Source organism: Marmota marmota, unplaced genomic scaffold (genome assembly GCF_001458135.2).
Source record: "Marmota marmota marmota unplaced genomic scaffold, marMar, whole genome shotgun sequence".
In the NCBI taxonomy this organism is placed as follows: domain Eukaryota; kingdom Metazoa; phylum Chordata; class Mammalia; order Rodentia; family Sciuridae; genus Marmota; species Marmota marmota.
Window position 1 is genome coordinate 45874939 of NW_025999990.1, and position 27958 is coordinate 45902896.

Sequence of the window (27958 nt, forward strand, 5' to 3'; positions counted from 1 at the left end):
GGGGGGGGTAGGAAACACTTTCCCAGAATACAACTAAAATTAGTAAATGTTCCATATTTGCTTGAAAAGAATATATATTGCTTTGTTTCAAATTATAATCTAAATTATAAATTTATAAATTGTTCAAGTTTGTTAATTCTTGTCTTCAAATTTGCTATTGTTTGCCTACTTGACCTGGAAATTTCTGAAAAATAACTCAGTTTTATTCTGATATTCATTTTTCCATTTTATTTCTGCCTAATCCTTATTTATACTTAAATCCTTGCTTTTGTTTGTTTCTGTTATTCTGTGTATCTTTTTTTTTAAATCATTGATTATAAAATTTAGGAAGTCCTTTCTATCTCAGGCTTTTACAGTAAAACAAACAAGATATGAAGGAAAAGATTATGTTTAATTACATTAAAAGTTAAATTTTAATGTAGCATAAGCATATCTTAAACAATTAAAAGAAGTGCCAGTGTGTTAATAATTTCAACAATCTATGATGGTTAGTACTTAAAGATTCATTAACCTCATTCTATAACAGAAGGAGGAAAAAATTTAAGGGTGATAAATTGTGGAGAAATTATTTTTGTGGGAGTACCAGGAATTGAACTCAAGGGTACTTGACCCCTGAGCCACATCCCCAGCCCTATTTTGTATTTTATTTAGAGACAGGGTCTTATTGAGTTGCTTAGTGCCTCACTTTTTGCTAAGGTTGTCTTTGAACTCATAATCCTCCTGTCTCAGCCTCCTGAGCCCCTGGGATTACAAGCTTGTGCTACCATGCCCAGCTGAGAAATAGTATTCTATATATGTATATATATAATAGAAGATTAATATATTGAACATAATTTAATACCTCTTTACAAACTTCTTGCAAATCAGTAAGAAAAAAAGACAAGTAAATGGGCACAGAATTTGAGCAGGCAGTTTAATGGAAGAGTGAATATAAATGAGCAGTAAACATAAGAAGCATGACCTCAGTGTACCACTCAGGGAAAGGTGATTTAAAATAATAATGATTGGTTGGTTTTTAAATTCCTACTTTTTAGAAAAAAAAAAAAAAAAATACTTGGTTGATGTTAAATGTTGGCCAGCATCAGGGGAATTAGGTACGCTCACATACTGTTTGTGAAAGTATAAATTGATAACACTTTTATTTTGAAGAGAAATTTGATATTTACCTACAAAAATAAATGCTTTTAAGTAGTTATTATATTTCTCATTATCATGTGTTTGCATTCATATATAATGCACTGGAAACAGCTTTCAGAAACAAAGGCATTGGTAATTGGTTTAATGGTGGGTTTATGTTCTCAATAATTTGGAAAAATAATTCATCTACAGTGTTCAGGTTTTTTAAAAAAATGTTACTTTATGTAAATTTTATCATAAAAAGCAACTAATAAATTATTTTCTGTGGAAATATGAAAAATCATTTAGGATAAAAATATTTAAGTTGCATCATTTACTAGTTATATGATGTGGTCTTGGCTAAAGTATATTAAAGGTGTTTTGTGGATTAGTGAAAAAATAAAATTTTAAAGAATAAATCCTGAGAGCTTTTCAGTACCTTTTGAAATGTCACCTGGGACTGGTGGGTCTACTTCCATGGTAACAGCTGTAACTTAATCTCAGCATTGGGGTTTGGGTATTTCTCTCTGTTGTTTTTATAATGTTCACCCCATAAGCTATTTCACATTGCTTCACCTTAAAGGTGAGAATGAAGATTTTGCAAATCAACATATAAGTGGCCATTATGTATCTGGTGTGAAGGGAATGCTACTATATTTTTCTATTTTCTATTATACATAATTTTTCCATAAGCTGTATTGATAAGATCATTTGACTTTTAAACCAATACCTAAAGGTAAAATGTTTTATTTTGTGTCTTGAGTGGTGGTGATAGTTTAATAAACCTTAATTTACCACTTATTTGAAAACAGTATGATCAGATATGTAACACTGAAATTTTTCTTTTCAAATCTTTATTTTCCTTAATGCTTCTTTATTTATACAGAGTCTAGTACTGGCAGAAAATAGTCCTGGAAGGGATAGTACTGAATATTTTATTGTTTTTGAGCCTCGGCTACCATCTTTATCAAGAACATTAGAACCATATATCCTACCATTTATGTTTTACAATGGTAAGTTTCTAGGAAAATAGATAATGAAACCCTATTGTTTAGAGGTACTTGATTAATCTTGCTTTGCTGTGTATTAACATAATGTTGTGATGTATTTTTTAAAAGTTGTGATTTTTAAGTTGTTTAAGTTAAATCTGAATTTTTTTTCTTAGATGTTAAGAAGCAGCAACAAATGGCAGCACTTACAAAAGAAAAGGACCAGTTATCTAAGTCTATTGTTATGTATAGAAGTTTATTTGATGCCAGCAAACAGCTTCTTGATGAAATCAAATGTAAGTCATCTTGTAGTCAGAGGAAATAAAAAATTAGGCTTTGGGGAATGATGAGGCAGATGGTGGAGACCATGAAACACAAATGTGTCTGTTTTCCTGGATTACAAGTGAAATGCAGAACTCTGTAGAAAGGTAGTGATAATAATTTGTTATTCATCATTGGCAAGTTTTAAAATGAAATAGTCCTCATTTTAAATAAATTTATATATTTACAAATTATAAAAATTTGGAATTTTCTGTTAGAAATCTGATCTGTGGAAAATGTATGGTTTTCCATACAGTGTTAATGTTAATATCTACCTCTAGGTACTGGCAAAAGATATTGGATAACATTATTATTAAGAGAGTAATAAGTAGTTTATTTTTTAGTTTGAGTAATGCACCTATATATATATTATACACCATGGTGTTATGATACTACACACACTAATACTGAAATACATAACTTATTTTTAAATGAGTCCATTCTCAGAATATTTGCTGCAATTTTTAATAATTTTTGTATACAATTAAAATAAGGCATTTGCTGAGTTGTACTATATTATCTATATTATTCCCTTTTGTCAGATGTTTTTGCTAGGTTTTTTACTTTGCATTTGTTACATAGTTAAAATTTTAATCAGTGTACCAATAAATATATGCTGCCCGCCTCAAGCTATACTTTTTGTATATCTGTACAAGATCCTAGAGCATATTTTATCTCCCTTAGCTGCAGTGTCTCTCCTTTTTATATATTAGAGTTCAACTTTGAGATTCATAGTTTAGTTTTGAATTTCTAAAATAATCATCTGTCAATTTTCATTTTAGCATTATACATTAAGAGGAAAGAAAAGAAATTGAAAATGAATTTTTTTTTTCCACAAACTTTGTTTTGGGGACTATCAGAAATTGATGGAATTTTTTTGTTATATATAATTTTAGGCCAAGTTGAGGAGGCAAAATTAAAAGAGGCCCAGTTGCGAAATGAACTGAAAGCACATAATATTGACATTCCTGTAACACAACAGGTATAGTTTCTAACTGTGTGTGGAATATTTTTAAATTATATTCAGCTACTTATGTTTTATTGGGAATGCTATGGGCACTATTATTTTAGGGTACAAAGACTGGAGTACATTATACTCCAGTTACTATACATTAAAAGGTACAAACAAAATGATAGAATGCTCTTTTCCAAGAAATTGCAGTTTGTTTCATGAGGCTGACATGAAGAACACAAGTTCAAGGCCAGCCTTAGCAATTTAGTGAGACTGTCTCAAAATAAAAAATAAAAAAAACTGGGGATATAGCCCAGTGGTAAAGCACTCCTGGGTTAAATCTTCAGTACCAAAGGGGGAAAAATTGTATTTTCAGTGTAATTATACCAATAAAAACACCAGCTGAAGAGCTGCATTAAGGGGCTGCATAAGTAATAACATACACGATGGTAAAGAAAATAAAGTAACAAAAAGAAGTTTAGAGTTTTTAAAAATTTATATGTGCAATTCAACTTCAAAGAAAAATAGTATGTATAGAAATTTCTTAACAAAGATAAAAAACATAGGAGTAGGTTCAGTAGTAGCATGTGTGCTTAGAATGTTCCAGACCCCAGGCTCACTCCCCCAACACTGCTAAACAAACAAAAAAGTATTCTGTCTTTGAGATGGAGTGTAGTTATGTGATAGAGAGCTTGTCTAGCATGCACAAAAACCTGGATTTATTCCTTAGCACTACACATGCACACATATAAAAGATTCAGTGATCTGGGTGTGGTGACACATGCCTATAATCCCAGTGGCTCTGGAGGCTGAAACAGGGGGATTGAAGTTCAAAGCCAGCCTCAGCTATTTAGTAATGTCCTAAGCAACTTATTGAAATCCTGTCTAAAATAAAAAGGGCTGGGGATGTGTTAAAGCACCCCTGAGCTCAATTCCCAGTACTTAGGGGTGGTGGCGTTGCGTGAAGATGAGAATTCTTTCTATGTTACTGTTAAACATAGTTGTGTTTTGTCATTGTTTTAAGTAATGTCCGCTGATTAACTTAGTGTTCTCAAATTTTCCAAATTGTTCACTTTTCTTTGCTGTATTTATTGGCTGCCTGGTACAAGAGTAATTGACTTTATAGATAGTTTTCCTTTTTAAATTATAGATACCACACATTGAAGCACTTTTGAAAAGAAAGATGTCAGAACAGGAAGAACTAAAGAAAAAACCCAGAAGATCATGTACTCTACCAAACTATACAAAAGGCAGTGGAGATGTTTTGGGGAAAGTATGTATTGAAGCCCTTTAAGAAGCAGTACACTCTTTATTATCTTGTTTTTACTTATTGAAAATATGTTGTCTAAAAGTGACATTTTAATGTCAAATTTCTTTGTATTTGTTAATTTGTTCTAGTGAATTGCCTACTCTTGAGTACCCTAATAGGGATTTGGCAGAGCTTAAAACTGAATTAATAATTATTACTGTCATTGAGAGCTATGCAGAAATTGTTCACATATCCTGAATCAGGGCTTATTTAAATATGCTTTTATGTTGTAGGTCTTTAAGGAGAGCTAAGATTTTTTTATAGTTTATTATCAGAAGAATTCTGAGTTCCAAGTCTAATGTTGTAGCAAATTCCTTATATATTTGCTGCCAATGGCAAGAGTACCATTCTACCATTCTTCCTGTTTTCCTTTCCCTCTTTGGTTACTTTTGTCAAATAAATTATATTTGTTTTGATCCTACTATTTAATCATGAACATTCTGTATTATATTTTTCTCAGTTAGAATATCTATTTGCTACTATTAGTAAGTTATTTCAGTAAGTGTTGCTTCTTATATTTTTAATAGATTTTTTTCCTGACACACTTGGGCATATATGTATGTTTTACTTGTTAGACTTTTCTATATATTACGTCTCGTTGCCTTTATTGCCATTTTAAAATTAAACTAAAACTGAAGATATAGAGAGACTAAAAAACTTGCTCACAATTGGACTGCTAGCAACAGGCTCAAATAGGCAGTTTGAATCCAAAGTCTGTACTTGTTTATGTACGTTATTCTACTTCAATAACCACTGTGTAAACAGTTTATTGTATTTCTGGCTTATATATGAGGACCTTGAAGTTCAAGGAACTTAAATATTAGTTGTTAAGATATACTTAATGGCAGAGCTTAGATGTGAACCCAGGTGTCTCTGACTTCAGAATCCAAGAAAGTTTCTTTATACGTTGTCATCTACCCTGGAATTGAACTACACACTGAAAATAAAGGGTCATATGTAGCAGTGTTTATGGATCAAACCATGTTACATTATTGTTCAAATTCAAATCTGCAAATTGTAAAATTAAGAATGTGTATTTATAAATTGGAAAAGAAGATGCTAAGACATTGTTGTAAAATGGTGTTCTCTACAACCAGTTTATAATAAGAGTCCTTATTCTAAGCATGTGGATATCTGTAATCTCTTCGTGCATTTTCATGTTCATTCAACATAAAATTCTTTGTTCAGAGTATAATATGTCTAACAAGGTATGAAATAAATTTCAGGAGAAGAAAAATATTTAAAAGTCCCCTATTTAAGTATTCCTTATCATGTATCTTGAAACTCCTGGAGGAAATACTTGAAATTTCATTTTATATAATTTCTCCTCTGCCCCTCAGAAGTACAAACCCTTCTATTACAGAAAACTTTCTAACTCCTCCAAATCGTCCCTAATTTTTCTTCCTTGATTCCTTTTAAAAAATTCTGGAATTTGCCATAAAACTAGTAAAGCAGGAAATAATGGAAATATAGTGAGGAGCAATAGAAGATTTCCTCCAAAGTATTCTCGTGTATTTAGTTTTAACATGTGACTACCTCACTTAACTTGGACATTTTAGTCTTTTCCTCCTCAACTTAAAATATCTTGAAATCTCATCCCTAAAGAAGGAAGAATTCGTAGCATTTTTAAGATTTTTTTGATTCAATTAAATATAGGTGTGTTTATAGTTGATATACCATCATAATAGATTTTACTCCATTGTTTTATAGTATTTCTTTAGAAAATAAATCTAATTGTAACAAACAAGGGTTGTTTATTCTGCTTTTATTTGCCTCTATTAATCTTCCCTACGTTGACTAGAAATTTTTTTTCTTCATTTATATTTACTAGTGTTTTTTGTTTTTTTATTTTTTGACATGTTCGTTTTCTTACTTTCTTCCCCACCTACTTCTATTGAATTGGAAAACAAGGGCAGGCACTATGAAGGTTCTAACATAGATACAAAATATTCTTGTTGTTAGGCAAATTTTGTTACCACATTGGGCAAAAAATAAAGGGTAGTCATGACCATACCAATACGATGAATGTTTGATATTAGCCACAATAGCCCAACCTTGGTGGACCTTGAGCAGGAATTCTTGTGACAGCAAGTATTTGTAAATAGAAAAATGATCATTTTTCCTGAACTTGAAAGAAGTACTCTTATCGGCAGATGATGAAATAAAATCTTATTGTTTGTGATGTTTAGATTTGTTTTATGAAAGAAATATTATAATACTTAAGTAAAACTTTTGCTTAAGGTCTGGGGAATATAGCTCAATTGGTAGAGTGCTTGCCTCGCATGCATGCATAAGACCCTGGGTTTAATCCCCAACACCACAAAAAGAAAAAAAATTTTTTTTTGCTTAAGAGATTATATTAATTATAACTATATTTACGTTTACTAAATCTAAAAATGGCATTAGTTATTTAGTACATTTTTACTAGTAGTAGAACATAGAACACCTTTATTTGGAATAGTACCAAATTTTTATGTTTATTTTTCAAATTTCCACTTGGCTTTTTTAAATGGGTTATAGATAGCACATCTAGCACAAATTGAAGATGATAGAGCTGCAATGGTTATTTCTTGGCATCTGGCAAGTGACATGGATTGTGTGGTCACCCTAACCACTGATGCTGCTCGTCGTATCTATGATGAAACCCAAGGTCGTCAACAAGTGTTACCCCTGGATTCTATTTATAAGAAGACTCTTCCAGATTGGAAAAGGTTAGTAAAAAAAATATAAGTGGTTTGTTTTGTTTTTGTTTTAAGATTTCTAGGACTGGGGGTCTAACTCAGTGGTAGAGCATTTGCCTTAATGTGTGCAAGTTACTAGGTTCAATTCCCAGCACCACAAATAAATAAAAATAATTTCTCTAAAAGATAACCAAAACAGAAAAAAGACTCAAATTATCTGCATTATTCTTGACTTCATCACAGATGAACATATTTCATTAATATCTATATTGTAGTATATTTCATTATATATGCTATTTTATTGCTGGTTAAATGTGTTGTTTGTTTTGTTTTGGGGATTGAACCCAGGGGTGCATTGCCACTAGTCTACATCCCTAGCCCTTTTTTAAGACAGAGTCTCACTAGATTTCCCAGGCTGGCCTCAAACTTTGAATCCTCCTGCCTCAGCCTCCCGCATCACTGGTATTATAGGTGGGCAGTACCACCTGGCCTAAATGTTCGGTTATATATGTGATATACATGCACACACAAGCATATGCACACACAAATTCAGAACAAGTCTTTTTACCTTTGCAACAGGAAAGTTGGAAAAATATTATTATCGTTAGCAGAATGCAAAATATCTTCGGAATAGGCTGTGTGTGTGTGTGTAATGAAATATATAGAGATTTGTACATATATATATATATATACATACACACACACACACACACACATTTTTTTTTGTCCTATTTTATGTCCTGTGAAAAATATGCCATCATTTAGGTAAAAGGGTTTGTTGGCACAGTCATTCATAAATATTACAACTGGCCAGTAGCACAGTTGAAATGTAAAAGAGCATCTAGTTGACTATCACATTCTTATTTTAATATGAGGATAGTATTAATCTAGTTTCTTCAAGTAAATTTTTATTTCATCTGCTTTTCAAATATGTTTTAGGGAAAATTGTGGAAAATACTTAGGCTTTTCTTTCTTTCTTTCTTTCTTTTTTTTATTTGTTTGTTTGTTTTCCTTGCCTTTTTTTGAAAAGAGTCTCACTAAGTTACCTGGGCTGGCCTTGTATAGCAGTCCCTCTACCATAGCCTCCCAAAGAGCTGGGATTATAGATATGCACCACTGTATACTGCTTAGACACGTTTTTATTTTTTAAATGAAGAATGCATAGACATTCTTTTTCATTTTATTTTTGTTTTTTAGTTGTAGTTGGACACAATACCTTTGTTTTATTTATTTATTTTTTTATGAGGTGCTAGGGATCGAACCCAGGGCCTCACACATGCTAGGCAAGCGCTCTACCGCTAAGCCACAACTCCGGCCCGGCATTCTAATTTTTTTAATATTGTATAAGTATTCTGACTATGTCTCTCTTTTTAAATTCATCTCAAAATACTAGAAGGAAATGCTAACAAAACAAAAAAATTAAAATGTTTAACAGTATTGGCCAATTTTATCTTTTTCAGACTCAAGTAGATGTTTGGTTTTAAGGCCTATATAAGTGGGAATAAGTGAGGATGTAAAAGAGACTAGGAACTCAAATACACATATCCTATGTCAATAAACTTACATGTTATTTTGTAATTTAAAATAAGATTGAGAAAATAACTGGGATTTGAACTCAAATCTATCGATTCTGCTCAAATCTCCCACTCTGCTGCTAATTATTATCCATTTTAGATAGCATAGAAGATTCCAATAGTGTTGAGCCAGGCATAAGGGTATAAGCCTATAATCTCAGAGACTCGGGAGGTTAAGGCCAGGGGCTTGCAAGTTCAAGGCCAGCCTGGACAACTTATGGAGACCCTGTCTCAAAATAAAAAGCTTGGGGATGTTTTTTTTTTTTTTTTAAAGTATTATTTTTGTTATGTTAATAAGGGTAATATTTTTTGTGAGACAAATTAAAAAGAAGAAATTTATTTATTTTTTACTGCGTTGATAAGAGTAATACTTTTTGTGAGGAGAATTTTCCCTCCAGGAAGCCTCTTTTTATCTCTGTAATCCCTAAAGACCAAGTTAAGAAGGGTTAATTTAAGAAAAGTATGAATTTAGTATTTAGGACCAAAGTTTGCTCTAGAAACTGGTTATGCTCCCTGTTCCTGTTCCCAGTATTCCTCTTCCCTTTATTATTTTTCCTAAAGGTGGAGGTTATTCTGTGTCCTGCTAAAGTTAGCTATTTGCATAAGCTCCCACCATCTCTTCATTCTCCTTATATATAAAGAAAGTCCCCCTGGGCGCCATGGTACATGCCTGTAATCCCAGTAGCTTGGGAGACTGAGGCAGGAGTTTTTAAGAGTTCAAAGCCAGCCTCAGTAACTAAGTGAGGCCCTAAGCAACTTAGCAAGACCTTGTTTCTAAATAAAATATTATAAAGGACTGGGGATGTCGCTCAACGGTTAAGTACACCTGGGTTCAATCCTGGGTACCAAAAAGTAGTCCCTGTCCCTAATCAGCTACCATCTCTGAAATCCCATTGTTATTCAAGGTTTCAGTTATTCTTTATTTGGGAGGGACAGGGATTCAGTTTACTCAAGACTTGCCTCCTTTATCAGTGTTTCTGTCTTGCCCATCTCCACATGAGGCAGTGTATCTCGCATCCTCATCTGGGTCAACTTAAGAGAATGCCTTTCTCTTTTCCTTGCAAACCAATAACAAGTAGTTTATATTGGTAATACAAACTACTTGAAGGTAGTAGTACAGATAAAACCAGAAAATTTTTATATGGTAAGTGTTGTTTTAGTTTCTAAGGGCATATAACTCATCATTCAGGAATATCACTTGTGAATTGGAGTTGATTATATGATTAAAATGACATTCAGTATATTAATGTTTTCCAATTTTTTTACATTACAAAATTATAGGGGGTGCCTGGGGATGTGGCAGTGGCAGAGCATTTGCCTTGCACATGTGAGACACTGGGTTTGATCCTCAGCACCACATAAAAATAAATAATTTTTTTAAAAAGCTATATGTACTTATTTAATATATTTTAAAAGTTTTGGATTTTTTGTTTTTATAGTTTTTTTTTTTTTCTTTTTTAGACCTCTACCTCATTTTCGAAATGGAAAATTATATTTTAAACCCATTGGAGACCCAGTTTTTGCCCGAGATTTGTTAACATTTCCAGATAATATAGAACACTGTGAAACAGGTAAAGGATATTATGGTGGCTTTCTTTTATACAGATGTTACGTTTATGATAAAGATCTATAAAATGCTGATTATGAAAAATATCTTCTTAGGTTATAAGTGATAGTTTCATTAATAATTTAATTCCTTTTTTATTTTAACTTTTTCAGTATTTGGTATGCTGTTAGGAGACACCATTATTTTGGATAATCTAGATGCAGCCAATCATTATAGAAAAGAGGTATATGTTTTATTTCTTTTTAAATCTGTAGCTCCAATTCTAACATGTTTTTAAATTTTATTATATTAGAACTATGTACAAAAGTCATTCCAGTTAAGCATGGTGGAACACTCCTGTAATCCTAGCTATTCGGGGGGCTGAGGGGAAAGGATCACAAGGGGTAGGGCCAGCCTTACAACTTAAACCCTGTCTCAAAATAAAAAGGACTGGGGATATATAGCTCAGTGGTAGAGCACCCCAGAGTTAAATCCCCAGTACTGCAAAAACAACAACCATTTCATTTGCCAATACATATACAAATGTCTAAATACCTTGTCAAAACCAATTTAAATTCTGCACATTGATCAACATAAAATTGGTTAAAATATATGAATTAACAGGCCAAATACAAATTAAAATGAGATATGTTTTTCAACTATAAAATTGAAACTCAGGACAGCATTATCAGTGACAATATTAGAAAAGAGATACTCTTAGATAATCTCAGATAATTTTGGTAGAACTGTAATGTTTTTGGCTTTTATCAATTCATTATAGTTAAACATAATAGTTGTTCCTTTTGACATAATCATACATGCATGAAATTTAATTTACTCCATTTCAGTCCCCAGTGCCCCCACTTTCCTTCTTCCTCCCTCTCCCTACTCCCTTTCCTCTACTCTGCCTGTCCTTCATCCACTCATTTCTTTTTCTTTTTTGCCGGGGGGGAGGGGGTACCAGGGATGGAACTCAGGGCGCTCGGCCACTGAACTACACTCCCAGCCCTATTTTGTATTTTATTTAGAGACAAGGTCTCACTGAGTTGCTTAGCACCTCACCATTGCTGAGACTGGGTTTGAACTCACGATCCTCCTGCCTTGGCCTCCCAAGCCACTGGGATTACAGGCGTGCACCACTGCATCCGGCTCACACATTTATTTTTGATTGGTGCTTTATAGATACACGTAAAAGTAGAATTTACTATGGTATATTTATACATGCAAGTAGCATAATTTGATCAAATTCATTCCACATTTTTCCCCTTCTCTATTTCTCCTCCAGTCTCCTTCTATTCCCTTGATCTTCCCTCTATCTTTACGGTATATGACCTTCCTGCTTCCCACTTTTTCCCCTTACTTTGTTCTAGCTTCTACATTTGAGAGAGAACATTCAACCCTTGATTTTTCTGAGTGATTTATTTCACTTATCTGTTAGAGTAAGTTACCCACTATTTCCATTTACTTACAATAGGTTGTTAAAATTACACACTGTCCCACATTGCTGACCAGAGATGGAGATCGAATTCGAAGTAATGGAAAGTTTGGGGGCCTTCAGAATAAAGCTCCTCCAATGGATAAACTTCGAGGAATGGTATTTGGAGCTCCAGTCCCAAAACAGTGTTTGATCTTAGGGGAACAAATAGGTAGGTTGAAATAAATAACAGTTTCTGATTTGATTTTAACCTTTTATTTAAGGGTTAGTGTAGTGAGAATCTAACATGAAGAATTGACTGGTAACATATAAATAATGCAAAGTGTATTTGTCATATACTTTTAGCTTTCTAGGCTAGGTGTGATGGTGCACGCCTCTAATCCCCGCAACCCAGGAAACTGAAGCAGAAGGATCCCAAGTTTAAGGCCAGCCTCAGCATCTTAGCAAGACCCTAAGCAATTTTGGGAGATCCTATCTCAGAATAAAAAAATATGGGATTAAACTCAGAGGCACTCAATCACCGAGCCACATCCCCAGCCCTATTTTTTGTATTTTATTTAAAAACAGGGTCTCACTAAGTTGCTGAGGCTGACTTTGCCACATCCCCAGCCCTATTTTTTTGTATTCTGTTTAAAAACAGGGTCTCACTAAGTTGTTTAGGCTGACTTTGAACTCACAATTCTCCTGCTTCAGCCTCCTGAGCTGCTAGGATTATAGACGTGCACTACTACACCCGGCCAGTTTTGCTGATTTTTGTACTCTATATAAATGGAATCATGCAATGCATACGTTTTTGTCTTTGTTCATTCTTGGTATGTAGTTGAAGTTCATTTTCATTGCAGAATGGTATTTTATAGTATAAATATATCACAATTTATTTCCTTATTCTACTGTTGAGGAATTTGTATAGTTTCCAGTTTGGGGTTATTATTTTAGCCTTTTAAAAGTGGTAGTTGTAAAGATGGTAACACAGAGTGTAGGATTGGTTGGGTCCTTCATCTTGTGATTTCGAAGAATTGAATCTACAAATAGAAAGGGTGAGAGCAAAGTAACAGGAGTTATTAAAGTAAAAGAAAGGAAGCAGAGCTCCCAAAGGAGAGGGATCCCAAGAGAGGGTTGCCAGTGAGTGACTATTGTCTAGGGGTTTATATGAATCTATAGGGTAAGGAAGTTAGCTCCCAACCCAATCCTGGGTAAGGCATTCATTGTCCATATGAGCTCTTTACATGCCCTTTGGTCCAATCAGGTTACTGTGCCTTTTTGGAGGGGGTCTGGGCACTAGGCAATAGGTGTCTCACTGTTAGTTTTTCTCCTTAAACAGAAATTGGCCTGACCATCATGGGGCCTAGCTTGCATCTGTGGTCTCTGAGCCCTTTTAGACAGAAACCTAACCTTGAAGGGGCCCAAGTTTTCTGTCTGCCTATTCCTGTTCTTTCTCCTGCCTCATTGTTAGCTGTCTCCTAACAGCTCTTAGCTAAGACTGCTAACTCTGAGCAGCTCTCAATAGTTCACTGACTTCTAGCCATTCTTAGAGATAATGTTATGAGCTGTTAGAGCCACCAGTTCGGCCTGCTCAATTTGAGATATAAATCATGAATATGAAAAATAAAACCATCTAAAAGAACTTTATTGTGGTTTATACTTCAGCATAATGGAGAGCAGTATATGGGACAGAGGTTTCTGGACTGGACCCTAGAAGACTTATAGACAGAGGCAGGGCCCACATACGCAGTCTTCTGTCTGCTGACTACAGACTTTTTGCAGTTTAAAGCCACTCTGCACAAGAATGCTGAACCCACATTACCTCTGGCTATCATGGGTGGTGATATACAGAGTGGCTTCAAGGTTGATGGAGCCATCCATAGCAGCTGGGGGGTGGGGGGGGCAGTCATCTGGAGTAGCTATAGCCAAAGCAAAGTCTTCTAGAGTAGCCACTGGGTGTCTAATGCAGCCATGGCTGAAGTGGAAGTCTTTGCGGCAATCAGGACAGTGGCAGCTGCAAAAGGGATGGTGGCTTGATTGGGGCCTCTGGAGCAGCTACCAGTCATGATGACAGCCGGACCCAGTACCAAGGCAGTGGCAGCCACAGGGGAGATACCAATGGCTTCTGCTGATATTGGCATCACAGGTAGTATAGCCCCCAACTCCAATCTCAGCCATGTCTCCACCACATCCTGCAGGCCCCTCACTGCCTGACTGAATCCCAGAGCAACACAACTGCAGTTGAGAGGGAAGCTGTGGGATAGCGGGTCTCTAGTGGTGTTAGCCCGCAGCCAAGTGTGCTAATGCTAACTTCCACCAGCAACAGGAGGCTTCTTCTCCAAAACCAAAAAGAAAACAGTGTAACTTTAACAAAAAACATATTTAGGGCTGGGGTTGTAGCTCAATGGCAGAGTGCTTGCCTTGCATGTATGTGTGAGGCATTGGGTTTGATCCTCAGAACCACAAAAATATAAATAAAATATTGTGTCCATCTGCAACTAAAATATATTTTTAAAAATACATATTTATTTTGCCACATTTATAGAAGTTGCAAGAGTTAACCTATGCATCTCAATGTCAATATATAACAGGCAATATCTGTATGTCTTTGAGGAAAAAAACTATTCTAATTATTAAAGATTTCTGTGCCTTTCTGACTTTCCATATATGTAAAATTAATAACACAAGGATTTCAAGTTTTTAACATTTATTCTTCTTGATATATCTTAAAAGATACATTTTCAGACTGATGATTAAACAACAAAAATTCAAATCAGATGAGACAGTTTACAGAGATACTCTTGTGTATAAAGGTCTTTTGGTTGTAAGCAAGAGCAGCTATCCCTGACTACTTTAAGCTAAATAAGAATGTATTAGAAGGAGACTGGAATAAATCACAGATACAGGAAATTGGAAACAGCCAAGACAAAACCAAAAATGACTTTAAGAGAGTTAGCAGCCTTGAGTTCCCTCACCTTCATCTTGGAGTGCCATTTTTTTTAACAGCTCAGGTTCCACCACTCCAAGGACAAAAATTCCCTCCTGAGTCAACTACCCTTAGTAAAGATCAAAGTGAACAAACAGCTTTGGGAACCTCCCTTCTGTGTATTATTAATTGTTCTTGGAACAAAAACAATTTTAATCCAGACCACCACAAAAATTGTCAACTACTGGGGCTAGGGTTGTGGCTCAGTTGTAGAATGCTCACCTAGCACACATGAGGCACTGGGTTGGATCCTCAGCATCACAGCATAAAAATAAAATAAGGTATTGTATCTACCTACAACTAAAAAATACTTTTTAAAAAACTGTCAACTACTAACAGTTAAAACTGAGTGTTTGTAATCTAAGGTATACATTGTCTTACATTATAGTATTTGGTTTAAGAGCAAATGAAATCAAAGCATAAGACTTGAAAAAATGACTAAATGTTTATATAATTTCTATAATATATGTAGAATCTACAAATGAAATGAACTAAATTGTAGGAAATAGCAGAAAATATATGTAGACTATTAACCTAAGGATGTGTTCAGAAAGTTAACTTCATCCTATAGGTATTTTAGAAGTGAACTTTAAATGTAAATTTCTGCAAAACATTAGAAATCTTAAGTGCTTTAATTGAATTTTTTAATCTTGTGACTGTCTCTGATAAAGTTAAATAGAAACGGAATAGAAAACATAAAAATTATGTGTTAAAATGAACCTCCAAGCTGAGTGCTATGGTGCATGTCTGTAATCCCAGGTACTCAGGAGGCTGACTTAGGAAGTTCTAAAGTTCCAGGACAGCCTTGGCCACAAAGTAAGACCCTGTCTCAAAATTAAAAGGGCTGGGGTGTAACTCAGTAATTGAGCACTTGCTTAACGTATGTGAAGTCCTAATTTCAATCCCAAGTACTACCCCCGCAAAATTTTTTTTGAACCTCCAAACCTATCTAATAAAAAATTTTTATCTAGTAAAAAACCTTTCTTCTTTCCTGTATTATTCCAAGTTTTCCATACCATTCTTGTGAGTAGGAATACTTTTAAAATGCAAAGAAAATGACTAAGGAAGCCAGGATGTGGATTTTTAAAAGAAGGGAAGACAGAGCTGGGTAGGGCACGCTTATAAATCTCTGTACTCAGAAGGCTGAGGCAGGAGGATCCCAAGTTCAAGGCCTGCCTCAGCAACTGAGCAAGACCCTCAGCAAGTTAGTGAGATACTCAGAAAATAAACAAAACTAGGGATGTAGTTCAGTGGTAAATCACCTCTGAGTTTAATCCCCAGTACAAAAAGAGAAAAAGGAGAATTATTAATAGCAATTAGAGAAATTAATATGTAGTTTATAATTATGACATCAAAACTATTACTCTTTTTATTATGTTCATATATTCCAAAGTACATATCTGACCAGATTAGACATTATTTATATTTACACTTTATTATATCTTTCTTAATTTATTTAAAGGTTGAGCTCCCAATTATTACACTCCCATTTATTGTTTTTTATAAAGCTATTCTTTTTTTTAATTTTTATTTATTTATTTTTTAGTCATACATGACAGTAGAATGAGTTTTGACATATAATACATACATGGAATGTACATACATCAATCAAATTGACTATTCTGCTGCCCTTCCTTATAAAGCTATTCTTAATAAATTTTATTTATTTATTTGAAATATGTCTTGCCCTGTTGACCAGTTTGTTCTTAATATTTTAATTTTAATATTCTTAATATTTTTATAAATAGTGACCAAGATTATTAAGTGCTACAGCTTTCAGGGAAGGGGATTTTATTTTATAAGACAATAGAACAGTGTAATTATCTCCCAGGGACCTATCACTAGCTTTGAATTATTAAAATATAGCCAGGCTTGTTTCATTTATTTCCACCTTTTAACAACTTATTTACTCTTCTATCTCTTCCTTCTGCTTATTTTGAAGCAAATTGAAACAGAAGCTGGTATAAATTTTTCATGACATTTTTCTATAGTTATAGTGCTTATGAGTTTTTTGCCAATAAACATCTTAAAATCGTGTAGAGCACAAAGTGCAAATTGAACTATTAAGAAAATCTACCTACCCCTCTAATTGCTTCTGTCTTCCAAAGCAACTCATGCTTAGACAGTTGGGTTCTTATTAAATACTTGCCCAGTAAGAGCCCTTAAGATATATTTTTAATCTTTTTATATTTTTTTAACCTTTCAATTCTTTTCTATTATTTTCACATTGAAATAATCTGTTTGAAAAACTATCTTGCCACTGGGCATGGTAGCACACACCTATAATCCCAGTGCCTTGGGAAACCAGCCTGGGCAACTTAGTTAAATCCTGTCTCTAAATAAAAAACAATTAAAATGGCTGGGGATGTAGCTCTTTGGTAAAGCACTCCTCAGTTCAATCCTCAGTATCACCCCTGCCCTTCTGTAAAAAATTTGTTTTGTTCTTCATATCTCAGTAAAGCTTTAATCAGGTTTTTTCCCCCAGATAATTGAAATATCTGAAAAACATGATGACACCCCATCTAAAAAAAAAAAAAGAAGAAAGAAAAAGTGAAAGAAAGAATAAAAATCTTATAATTTAATGTACAGCTTGAGTATCTGTAGTCCACGGATCTTCAGATTAGGGATGACCAACCTATGAAGTCTAAGCAAGTATTCCCAAATCTGAAAAACTCTAAAATCTGAAATGTTTATGGTTCTATGCATCTCTGATAAAGGGACACAAGCACACAGATACATATGCAAGTGTATTTGTTCACTCATTCTAAGTGTAGATTCCCAGCATGTTGGATACTTGCTTAAACCATTCTTGACACTTTAAGTGTACTACATCTTTTTATACTTGATATACTCTGTTCTTGTAATAATTATCTTGGACGGTTTTGTATGTAAACTACTATATATATTTGTGAAATATTTAAGTGTTTCTTCATTCCCACAAATATTGATTGTTTTTTTGTGACATTTAAGAGTTTAAAAGGGCCAGATAGTAAATATTTTAGGCTTTGTGAGTCACAGTATTAAGAACATTGTGAATGTATTTCTATTTTGGCCTGTGGAGAATAGTTTACTTACAAAATAGTTTACTAACAAACTAGTCACTGTATTTAATGTTTGTTGTCTAGTAAATCGTGTAAACAGACTATACTATGAAAGCAAATGTAATGCATTTTTAGACAAATTAAGGAAAGTTAAGTTTTATTAAAATTAAATATTTACCCTACTATTTTTTTAAAGAATTCTATAATCACTGTTTTTGATTCTTTCCTTTTTCCCTCCTTCCTTCCAGTGTACAATGTTTCATAAGTTGCAGCACTGCCATATTCACTCCATGACTTGTCATAGCATTCTCAGTGTCACGCTTATAATTACAAATGGTTTTATTAAAAACTTTCTAGTCAGTTTTCATTTGAGAAGCAGTGGTTTTCTAACAGTACAATGTTTAGTTCCTTTTATAGTGCCTCCCTTTCACCCCCTCCCTTCATCTCTGTGGAATTGAATCAGAGAGGACGTAAGCCTTGAGAGAGTAATCCAGTTAACCAAGCACTTCTATATGGAGAACTTTTCCTGACACAGACTAAGTCAAGCAATCAGAGAATATTCAAATTTAGTGGTCGTTTGTTGTGGTCTTAACTATGCTTGCTTATTTCATTGCTTTACATCGAATGTGTTATGACTTTAAAAGTAGTTTCCATGTCTTACTATAACATAATGCCTAATGTTGCTAATTTTTTCCCTAAAATGGTGTGATATTAGTAATTTAACCAAAAGTCTGGTTGGTTTCTTTGCAGATCTTCTTCAACAGTATCGTTCTGCTGTGTGCAAGCTAGGCAGTGTGAATGAGGACCTTAATGGTCAGTTAGAATACCTTCATACTCCTGATATGAAGAAGAAAAAGCAAGAACTAGATGAACAAGAAAAGAGTCTGAAACTAATAGAGCAGAAACTTGGTATATATTTATTTCTTGTTAACTTCTACTTTTTCTGTGTAGAGATAAGTATTTATGTTGATAGAGAGTCCAGCTATAAAAAGAAAGAATGCAAATGATCCAGAATTTAAATTGACAGGAAACTCTTAATCTCCAAGTCATCTCAGAATGGTTTAAACTGTTCTCTTAGCAGGACTAGTAAGAGACATTCTCAGTATTTTATCTTATTATCTTATAAGTTAAGATATGTTTATATTTTTTTCTTTCATATAATATTTCAGTTTGTTCTGCATTTTGTATCTTTATAGGTATGACTCCCACACGTAAGTGTAATGATTCATTGCGTCATTCAACAAAAGTTGAGATGACAGATTGTCCAATTCCTCCTAAAAGAATGAGAAGAGAAACTACAAGACAAAATAGGTGAGCACGTTATAACCTGAAAATTATCATTGGTTAGTTTATCAAAGCTCCTGGATCATGATAACACTATAAGTTTATTTCTTATTTATTCCTTGAGCTACAATTAGAATTAAAAAAAAAAAAACTCTAAGCAATGATAATGAAGATAAGAAAATTATTTTGTTTTCCTAGGATATTCAGTTTTCTTAATGATTTTTACTATTTGGAAATGTTAGTTGTTTATGTTTTACTAAAATTCATTAAGAGTGAAATTGCTTTTTTTGTTGTTTGGGTTAAGTTTCAAATGCCCTGCATTCTGCTTCATAGGATCATCATACCTAAATATAGGACATGCAAAATTATTTATTTTTCCCCCACATTTCATATAGGCTTCTGTTCTGTTTTTTAAATTTGTACATTATTTAAAAATTGCTTATAATGTTCGATTTGAAGAATCAGATACTATTTAGATGGCTACCAAAAAACTAACAAGCTATTTGCAGCCTAACCCTTTCCTTTTTAGATTTAGATATCAGTAAGGGCAACCCACAGAAGGGCATCATGGTATATAGGGGATTTTTCAAAGGTATAAGTATAGACTGTATTTGAGTAACTTTCTCATAACCATAAAGGAGTTCCCTTGATATTGGCAACTTTATAATTGGTATTCCATGTCCTGTTCACCTGCATATTCAGTAAATATTTGAATGCTCACTTTGTGTTGTATATTCCTGGGTGAATAAAAGTCACATGGTTCTTGCTTCTTCATCATGTTCTCTAATTCTGTGTAGAAGAGGGATAATTTTATTTTTTTTCTACGTGTAAGGAAAGAGGAAATGATAATATGACACAAAGTAGTGGGAAAACAGTATCAGTTGTCAGGAAAAATTCATTGAAGCAGAGAACTGAAGAAGGATGGGAGGGAGTCGGCCATATAGAAATTGCTGTCAGTTGGAGAAAAAGTAGGCTTGGAAGGTGTGAGCCGGTAGATAGCAAGCATGGTAGGTGAGAGGGAGAGATAGGGACAAATGAGGTTGAACATATCAGCAGAGGCCAGATTATGAAACACACTTCCCCATCATGTTGCAAAAAATTATGGTGTTTAAAAAGGTAAAGTCATTGATCATCATAGGCATTGCTTGGATACCAACTCTTTACTACAAAAATTGATGTATTCATAAAGAAAAGATGTGTTCTGTCTTTCTTATATGAACTTTTAGGTTAACGAAAAGCTGGAGAACATTCTTTTTTAAAAAGTTCTTTATAGAAAAAGTTCTTATGTAAGAACAAAGTATAGGAAGTATGGTAAAATGAAAACATCATGACTTTGCTGCTGCTAATAAAGAATCTAGGTAATGATAATCAGCAGAGTACTCAACAATTAAGTAAAAATTTGATAGGAAACTGAATATGGAAAGATCAAATTGGCACACCTGATCTCAATTATCAATCTTAGTAACTCTAAAAGTCATAGGACATTTGCTATTGTATGTGCCTCAGAGGAAGTAACCTGAATCTAATGACACTTCTACTTAGACTTTCTCAACTAGAGTTCCATGGAAGAATTTAACACAGCAGAAAATTATTTGAGTGATTCTTCTCAGTGTTCTGCTACCATTCTGGGTACATAAGAAGAAGATTACTTTATTATATACAATAAATGACTTAAGGCATTAGACCCTGATTCACATATTTGAGAAGGGCTCACCATTTACTATTAACTACCATTCTACCAGAAAATATGTAGAATTTTGGAGCCAAATTAAAAGATATCACAAGGAAGCAGTCAGCCAAATGCAGAACATTATAGAACAAATGTCTGCTTTTGTTTTGCTAATAAATGATATAAAGAAGGAAGGAATGAGAATCAATAAAAGTGATTTAAAAGACTTAACAATTGCATGCAATGTACAGACCTTGGTTTATATTTGGATTTGAATAAACCAGCTTTAAAATAACAGGGTTGAACCAGACAGCAGCTACTCAGGAGGTTGAGACAGAAGGATCTCAATTTTGAGGCCAGGCTCCACAATTTAGTGAGACTCTGTCTCAAAAGAAAAAGAACTGGGGATGTAGTTCAGTGGTAGAGCATTTGCCTAGCATGTGTGTAGGTCCTGAGTTCAGTCCCCAGAATCACAAAATTATATAAATAAAACAACAATGTTAAAATAATTGGAGAAACTTGAATATTACCTAGCTATTAGATATATTCATGTTACATATAAATATTATTGTATAATCATATTTGTTTTAATATAAGTATTTAATATACTTTAATATGTTAAATTGTACATTTTATGGATAACAGTATAATATTTACATTAAAATAAATGTATAGTTAGAAATGCATACTAAGGTATTTGTGTTGTCTGGGTATATTTTTAAATATATATTTTAGAAAACAGGCAAAGGATATTTAAAATTTTGGCAAAATATTATAATTACTAAAGCTCAAAAACAGGATGTTATATTATTATATCACTATATTATTCCCTCTGCCTTTATGTAGATTTCTCTGTTTGTGTATATACATCCTTGCTGGTGATCAGATCCGTAGCTTCATACAATGCTAGGCAAGCACTCTGCAACTGAACTACATCCCCAGCCCAAAGATGTTACCCAGGTGTTTTTGTTCATTTGTTTTGTTTGGGTTTTGTTTTATTTTGTTGTTTTTTGGCACTTCTATGAAGTGGACCCAGGACCTAGCATGGTAAGCACTCTACCATTGATCTACACCCCCCATTGACATAATTTTTTAAGGAGTTTCTCCCCGCCACCCCCAGGTAGTGGGGAGCATTTTTCCGGGTTTTTAAGAGAACAGAACCTTCTTCCCAGTGAAGAAATTCCATAGGACCATTTCTAGACTAAGGATAATAGAGTAAATAGATATTTCTGAATATGTGCCAATCTCAGTACTGAGTTTGCCTAGACCTCTCAGTTACTACAGACATTGATTTGAAACTTGTTAAGATTTTATAGCAATTTGGAGGTTGACTGGGTTAAAGTTTATTTTTTTAATTTATCATCGTTAATAGTTGTATCATTTTCATTAAAGTCATACATGTATAGAAGCTGAATAGGGGTATAGATTTATAGTATTATATAATGTGAGCACGTAGTGTTGGGAATTTAGTTCAGTGGCAGAGTACTTGCCTAGCAAATGAAACATCCTAGGTTTAGTCCTCAGCCCTGGGTGAGGGGAGTAGGGAGGAGACGCCAAAGTAAGGTGAGCCACACAGGGTAATCTAAAATTCTCTAGGAGTCATATTGAAAAGTAAAAAAGAAACAGTGAGATTAACTTTAATAATAGCTTTTGTTGAATCCAGTATCCAAAATATTATTTCAACATTTAAACAATATAAGAAATGATTAAAGAGCTATTTTACCTGTTTGTTTTTCATACAAAGTCTTCAAAATTCAGAAGATAGCAAATCTCAATTAGGACTAACTATATTGCAGGTGCTCTGGAACCACACATGGCTAGTGGCTCCTGTTTTGGACAAAAGGTATAGACAGAGCTTATGATAATAAAATAACTCGTCCTATGTATCCTCACACCTATTCCATTTCCCAGAGACAACCTTTGTTTTAACTATTAATTTTTAGTCATTCTCTTTTTAATTAGTTTTAATTAGTTATATATGCAGGTAGATACATTCTGATACAACATATATAAATGGAGTATAACTTCTCCTACTTCTGATTGTACTTCTGTCTGTCTTATTGTATTAAATTTTAGAGGGTATAGCTCACCTGTCCCTTTGGGGGTGGAAGTCTGTCTTGCCTTGCTCACCTATTGACTTTTGAACTGAGTTCTAAATTATTTGAGCATTTAATGTTATCATGATTATTTAATTATATTCTATCTTGCAACCACACCCAAGTCCTCCATGTTTTTTTCAAGAGTAGAAACCTTCAAATAACTTATTACATTATGATATCTATGTAAATATTTTGTAGTACTAGGCAAAGTTGTGTATGAGTATTACATTCTGTATATTTTTGTTTTGTTTTTTCTGGTACCAGGGATTAAACAAGGGTATCTTATTTCTGGCTACCTCACAAAGTTCTATATTTGGTTCTAATGTTATAACTCTTACTTAGACCACTATTCAGTGTTACAAACATCAGGCTCACATAAAACTTCTGTACTCCTATCATTCTTAAAGTCATATTAAATTGTATTCCTGTTATTGGACTAGTTCTTGTATGTTAATTTTTCTGAAGTTTCTAATTGCCCCCCATCCCACTTTTTTTTTTTTTTTTTTTTTTTACTTGCCACGTATCTTGATCAGATCCTCTTCCTCCTGCATTAGTGATAGTTGCTGTATAAACTTCCTGCAGCTCTGCTTTCCTCAGGCTTCCTTGGCTACTCTCTTAAGTTGAATCACTGTTTCTTGGATACCATGTTTTTCTCTCTCGTAACTTTTGTAGAAAAAGTGTACCAAAAGAAAGTGGGCTGGAATAAAAGAATAAAATCATGGCATTTGCAGGTAAATGAATGGCACTGGAGGAAGATAATGCTAAGTGAAGTTAGCCAATCCCAAAAAACGAAATGCTGAATGTTTTCTCTGATATAAGGAGGCTGACTCATAGTGGAGCAGGGACAGGGAGCATGGGAGAAATAGATGAAATCTAGATAGGGCAGAGGGGTGGGAAGGGAAGGGAGGGGGCAGAGGGTTAGAAATGGTGGTGGAATGTGATGAACATTATTATCCAAAGTACATGTATGAAGACACAAATTGATGTGAATATACTTTATATACAACCAGAGATATATAAAAAATGTGCTCTATATGTGTAATAAGAATTGTAATATATTTCGTTGTCAAACATTAAAAACATCAATTAAAAAAAGAAATTGGGCTGGGGTTGTGGCTCAGTGGTAGAGTGCTTGCCTCCCATTTGTGAGGCACTGGGTTCAATCCCTCTGCACCACATAAAAATAAATATTGTGTCCATCTACAACTAAGAAAATATTTTTTTAAAAAATAAGAAAGAAATTGGAGCCATATTTTGTCTGAAAATGTCATTTTGCCTTTAACTGAATATCAGTTAAAGGTTTCTGGAAATAGGGAACAGAAATAAGGGGTAGACTATACTAGACACAGAAGGATTGGGAAGTGGACTAGAAATAATGAGAGACAGTCTGCATGATGGAGACTTTGGACTCCCAAGTCAGGAAGTATAACAAAGAGTGAAAAGCCCAGCCCTAAAAAGGAGCAATGTGAGATAAAAGGATGGGAGCAGAATGGGAAAAGGAAAGGAAACCACAGCTAAAATATGCCATATTTTCAGCCCAAACTTAATGTTATCTTGTCTCCAGATAAAAAGCTGATACCACATATTTAGATAGCAGTGGTAATTGGTCAATTAAATGTTGGTATATTGGCTTCTGGTACAGTTGCTGGCACCCTACAGCCCTGTCTGATGTCAGCCTCTAGGAGCCAGTGACCTGTACTTGGCTGTCCACCCACAATGAAAGCAAAACCTTTGGCTTCAATGACCCTGTTCTATTCTGTCTCAGTTATAATTCTCACTCACTTGATGGGAAAATAGTTCTGTTTCTCTAACAGCAGAAGAAATCTAAGTCAACAGTATAATCCTCTTTCTTAAATGTAATTGTATAATCAAAAATCATACATATGAGGGGAGTCAGCAACATGAGAGAGAAAATAAGTAGCAAAACAAACCCTGGAATATAATTCAGTAAAGAGACTAGTCTTCTAAAAAATTACAGTTACCAAGATCAGTCCCTGTATTACTTCCATTTATGCTGCAGCATAAATTCTAATAAAGCCTCTTGTGGAGGTAATTTTCTCATTCCCAGTCTCTATTTCTATAAGTTTTGAACTGACAATTCTTACACTTTCTAAGTGTCAGAGTGTCTAAAATTAAAATGTCTTTTAACGGTATTGAAATACCAAAATCAGGAACAAATTTTAATAGTAGAAACAGAAAAAAGTATTTGTTTCTGTATATATTTATATTATGTATGTGTATGTATTATCTCTTAATAGAGGAAATATACCATGTTTTATCAACTCTGAGATGTCATTAATTATAAGAAATACCATCATTTCATGAACTATTAAGAAAAACTTCAAATTAACTCATAAATTGCATCTGGATTTCAGGAATATTCAATTTTTTAAAAAAGCAAGTATTAACCATGTTTAGCACATGATATTCAGTAGACCATCTTGTTTTCTTAAATAGACACAGTTTTATAATGCATTTTCTACTGAAAAGATTTTAAGTTAGCACTATCAAAAATGTTTTATAATCTCAGCTACTTAATATGAACTTCAGTAACTTAGCAAGACTGTGTCTCAAAAAATAAAAAATGCTGGAGATATAGTTCAGTGGTGGGGTACCCCCCTAGGTTTTAATCCCCAATATTTAAAAAAAAAAAAAGTGTTGGGGGGGCTGGGGTTGTGGCTCAGCGGTAGAGCGCTTGCCTAGCACATACAAGGCCCTGGGTTCAATCCTCAGCATCACATAAAAATAAATAAATAAAGATATTGTGTCCAACTGAAAAATAAATATTTTTTTTTTAAAAAAGTGTATCTTCTGTTCGTGGGTGGCATTTTCAGGGGATATCATTAGAAAAGAAAACATTTAGATGTATATGAATAAAAATACATCAGTATTGATGTTTACCAAGATATTGGTGTGTTCATCTCTACATTAATGAGATTATAGGTATTTTAAAATGTTTTTTCTTTTGCTTGTCTTTATTTTGTGACTTCTACAATAAGCATTAGAATTCCTGTTAATTCTTAAAATCATAATTTTGTTTAGGGAAAGCACAAGACAGGTTAGTATCTGCAGAATTTGGATCCAAGATGCTACCATTTCAAAGAACTGTTTCAAATTACTTACATGCATTATAGACATACATGTATTTGTGTCCATCTACAATAACTACTTAGCCTTTCAGACTCTTTTGGGGGGGGCATACATGTGAAGTAAACAATTATTGATGAGTGAATTTAGGAAAGAAAATTTTTGGTACATAAAACTTACTATGTTTTTTTCTTTTCCTACTTCCACCAGGATTCCAACTAAATCAGATGTATAAAAGGTGAAGGGGCCACTGGTCTTACTAAGAATACTCTGCCTCTGCATCTCTCTCAGAAGAACAAAAGGTGACTTAACAAACTGAATATTTCTGGGGACAGTACAAGTATCTAGGCATGAATTTTCATGTGTATCCAGATGACTAAAAGCAACCATTCAATTTTATGAATCTCAGTGGACAGTGTGGATTTACTGGAATTATTCCAGTCACCATGCCCTTTGGTTGTCATTATCTTGCAAATGTGTCAGAAGAACGTATGCTCATATGTCAATGACTGGAAAACTGGCACGTGGCATCTGTTAATCCTGAAGAAAAGTATATGTACTATTTTTCAGTATAATTATCATGAATATGTTAGAACTATTTCTTGAAAACAGCCTTTTTATTACTTTTGTGTGAATTTATTTAACAGAAGCGTTTTGGCCTTTATGTAAGGAAGGTTCTGGAGACTAGATATTTAATTGTAAATATGTGAGGAAACTTGATGAAGAATTCAGGATTAAAAAAAAGCACAGGTATCTTGGAATTTAAATGTTAAGATACACAGAATAACGTTAAATTGATGAGTGAATATGTGACAGGTTGCTTTTCAGATTTCAAAGGCTTATTCTGTATATAAATAAAATGTGCAGCAGCATCTTTTTTATAAGTATTATTTGGCTTTATTAATACTAGATTATATAGTCTCAGCCTTAATTCTACACTTACATTATTTTGTAACTTTTTATTACTATTTTTAAGATGTTAAAGAAAACATACTCTCTGACATTAATGCAATAAGAGTTTGGTAGAAGGTTATTGCAAAAACATTTAAATTGTGTGTTAGTTCAAGTTAATGTGTGTCAGTATATATGTCTTTGTGTAAATCCAAACGATTGGTCTGAGAGGTTATTTTGTAAGGAAAACTTTTGGTACAGTTTTTGTCCAGGAAATATGTGTGTTTTTTAATCCTTTCTGAATATGCAATGAGGTTAATAAACAGAATTGTTTCTTCCCTACTGAACAGATAAGTGTTTTTATTTTATTTTTTTTAATTTAAAGCTCTAAAAAAAATTATCTTAGACCTGACACTGTGGCGCATGCCTGTAATCCCAGTGACTCAGGAGGATCCCAAGTTCAAGGCCAGCCTCAGCAACCTAGCAAGGCCCTAAGCAACTTAGCAAGACCCTGTCTCAGAATTTTAAAGGGGGTGGGGCTGGGAATGTGGCTTAGTGGTTAAGCACCCCAGGGTTCAATCCCTGGCACAAAAAATAATTAATTATAGAGACTAATATTTGTTGCATTATAGCATTGAGAATTGTTTTAAGTGAAATTGGTTCTTATTAATTGTAAAATATTACTGTCGAAAAGATAAAATTCTATCTTCTAAGTTTTTTATACTTTTGACTATATTGCCTGGTTACTTACACTCATAAAATTATTGCATTGTATTACTATAGAATTGTCAAATAATCCTATTTAATTTAAAAGTAAATGTTTCGGGGCTGGGGCTCAGTAACAGAATGCCTGCCTAACATGTGTGAGACACTGGGTTCAATCCTTAGCACTACATAAAAATAAATAAAATAAAATAAAAGCATGGTATCCATCTACAACTACAAAAAAATTTAAAATTTTTTAAAAAGCAAATGTCTCACTGGGCATGATGGCAC

The 27958-nt window shown here is 33.6% G+C and overlaps 1 protein-coding gene across 1 annotated transcript in view; it reads left to right on the forward strand.

The window, feature by feature from the left end:
- The window catches only part of Smchd1 (structural maintenance of chromosomes flexible hinge domain containing 1), a 139938-nt gene extending 112629 nt beyond the window's left edge, over positions 1-27309 (forward strand). Inside the window, exons 30-41 of the mRNA XM_048806597.1 lie at positions 1674-1699; positions 1950-2129; positions 2282-2401; positions 3323-3408; positions 4529-4651; positions 7208-7398; positions 10404-10513; positions 10662-10732; positions 11963-12134; positions 18683-18841; positions 19129-19243; positions 26282-27309. Of these exons, the coding sequence (XP_048662554.1) occupies positions 1674-1699; positions 1950-2129; positions 2282-2401; positions 3323-3408; positions 4529-4651; positions 7208-7398; positions 10404-10513; positions 10662-10732; positions 11963-12134; positions 18683-18841; positions 19129-19243; positions 26282-26306 (1378 nt within the window). The 3' untranslated portion in view covers positions 26307-27309. The remainder of the gene's footprint in view (positions 1-1673; positions 1700-1949; positions 2130-2281; positions 2402-3322; positions 3409-4528; positions 4652-7207; positions 7399-10403; positions 10514-10661; positions 10733-11962; positions 12135-18682; positions 18842-19128; positions 19244-26281) is intronic.
- Positions 27310-27958: the final 649 nt, after the last annotated feature.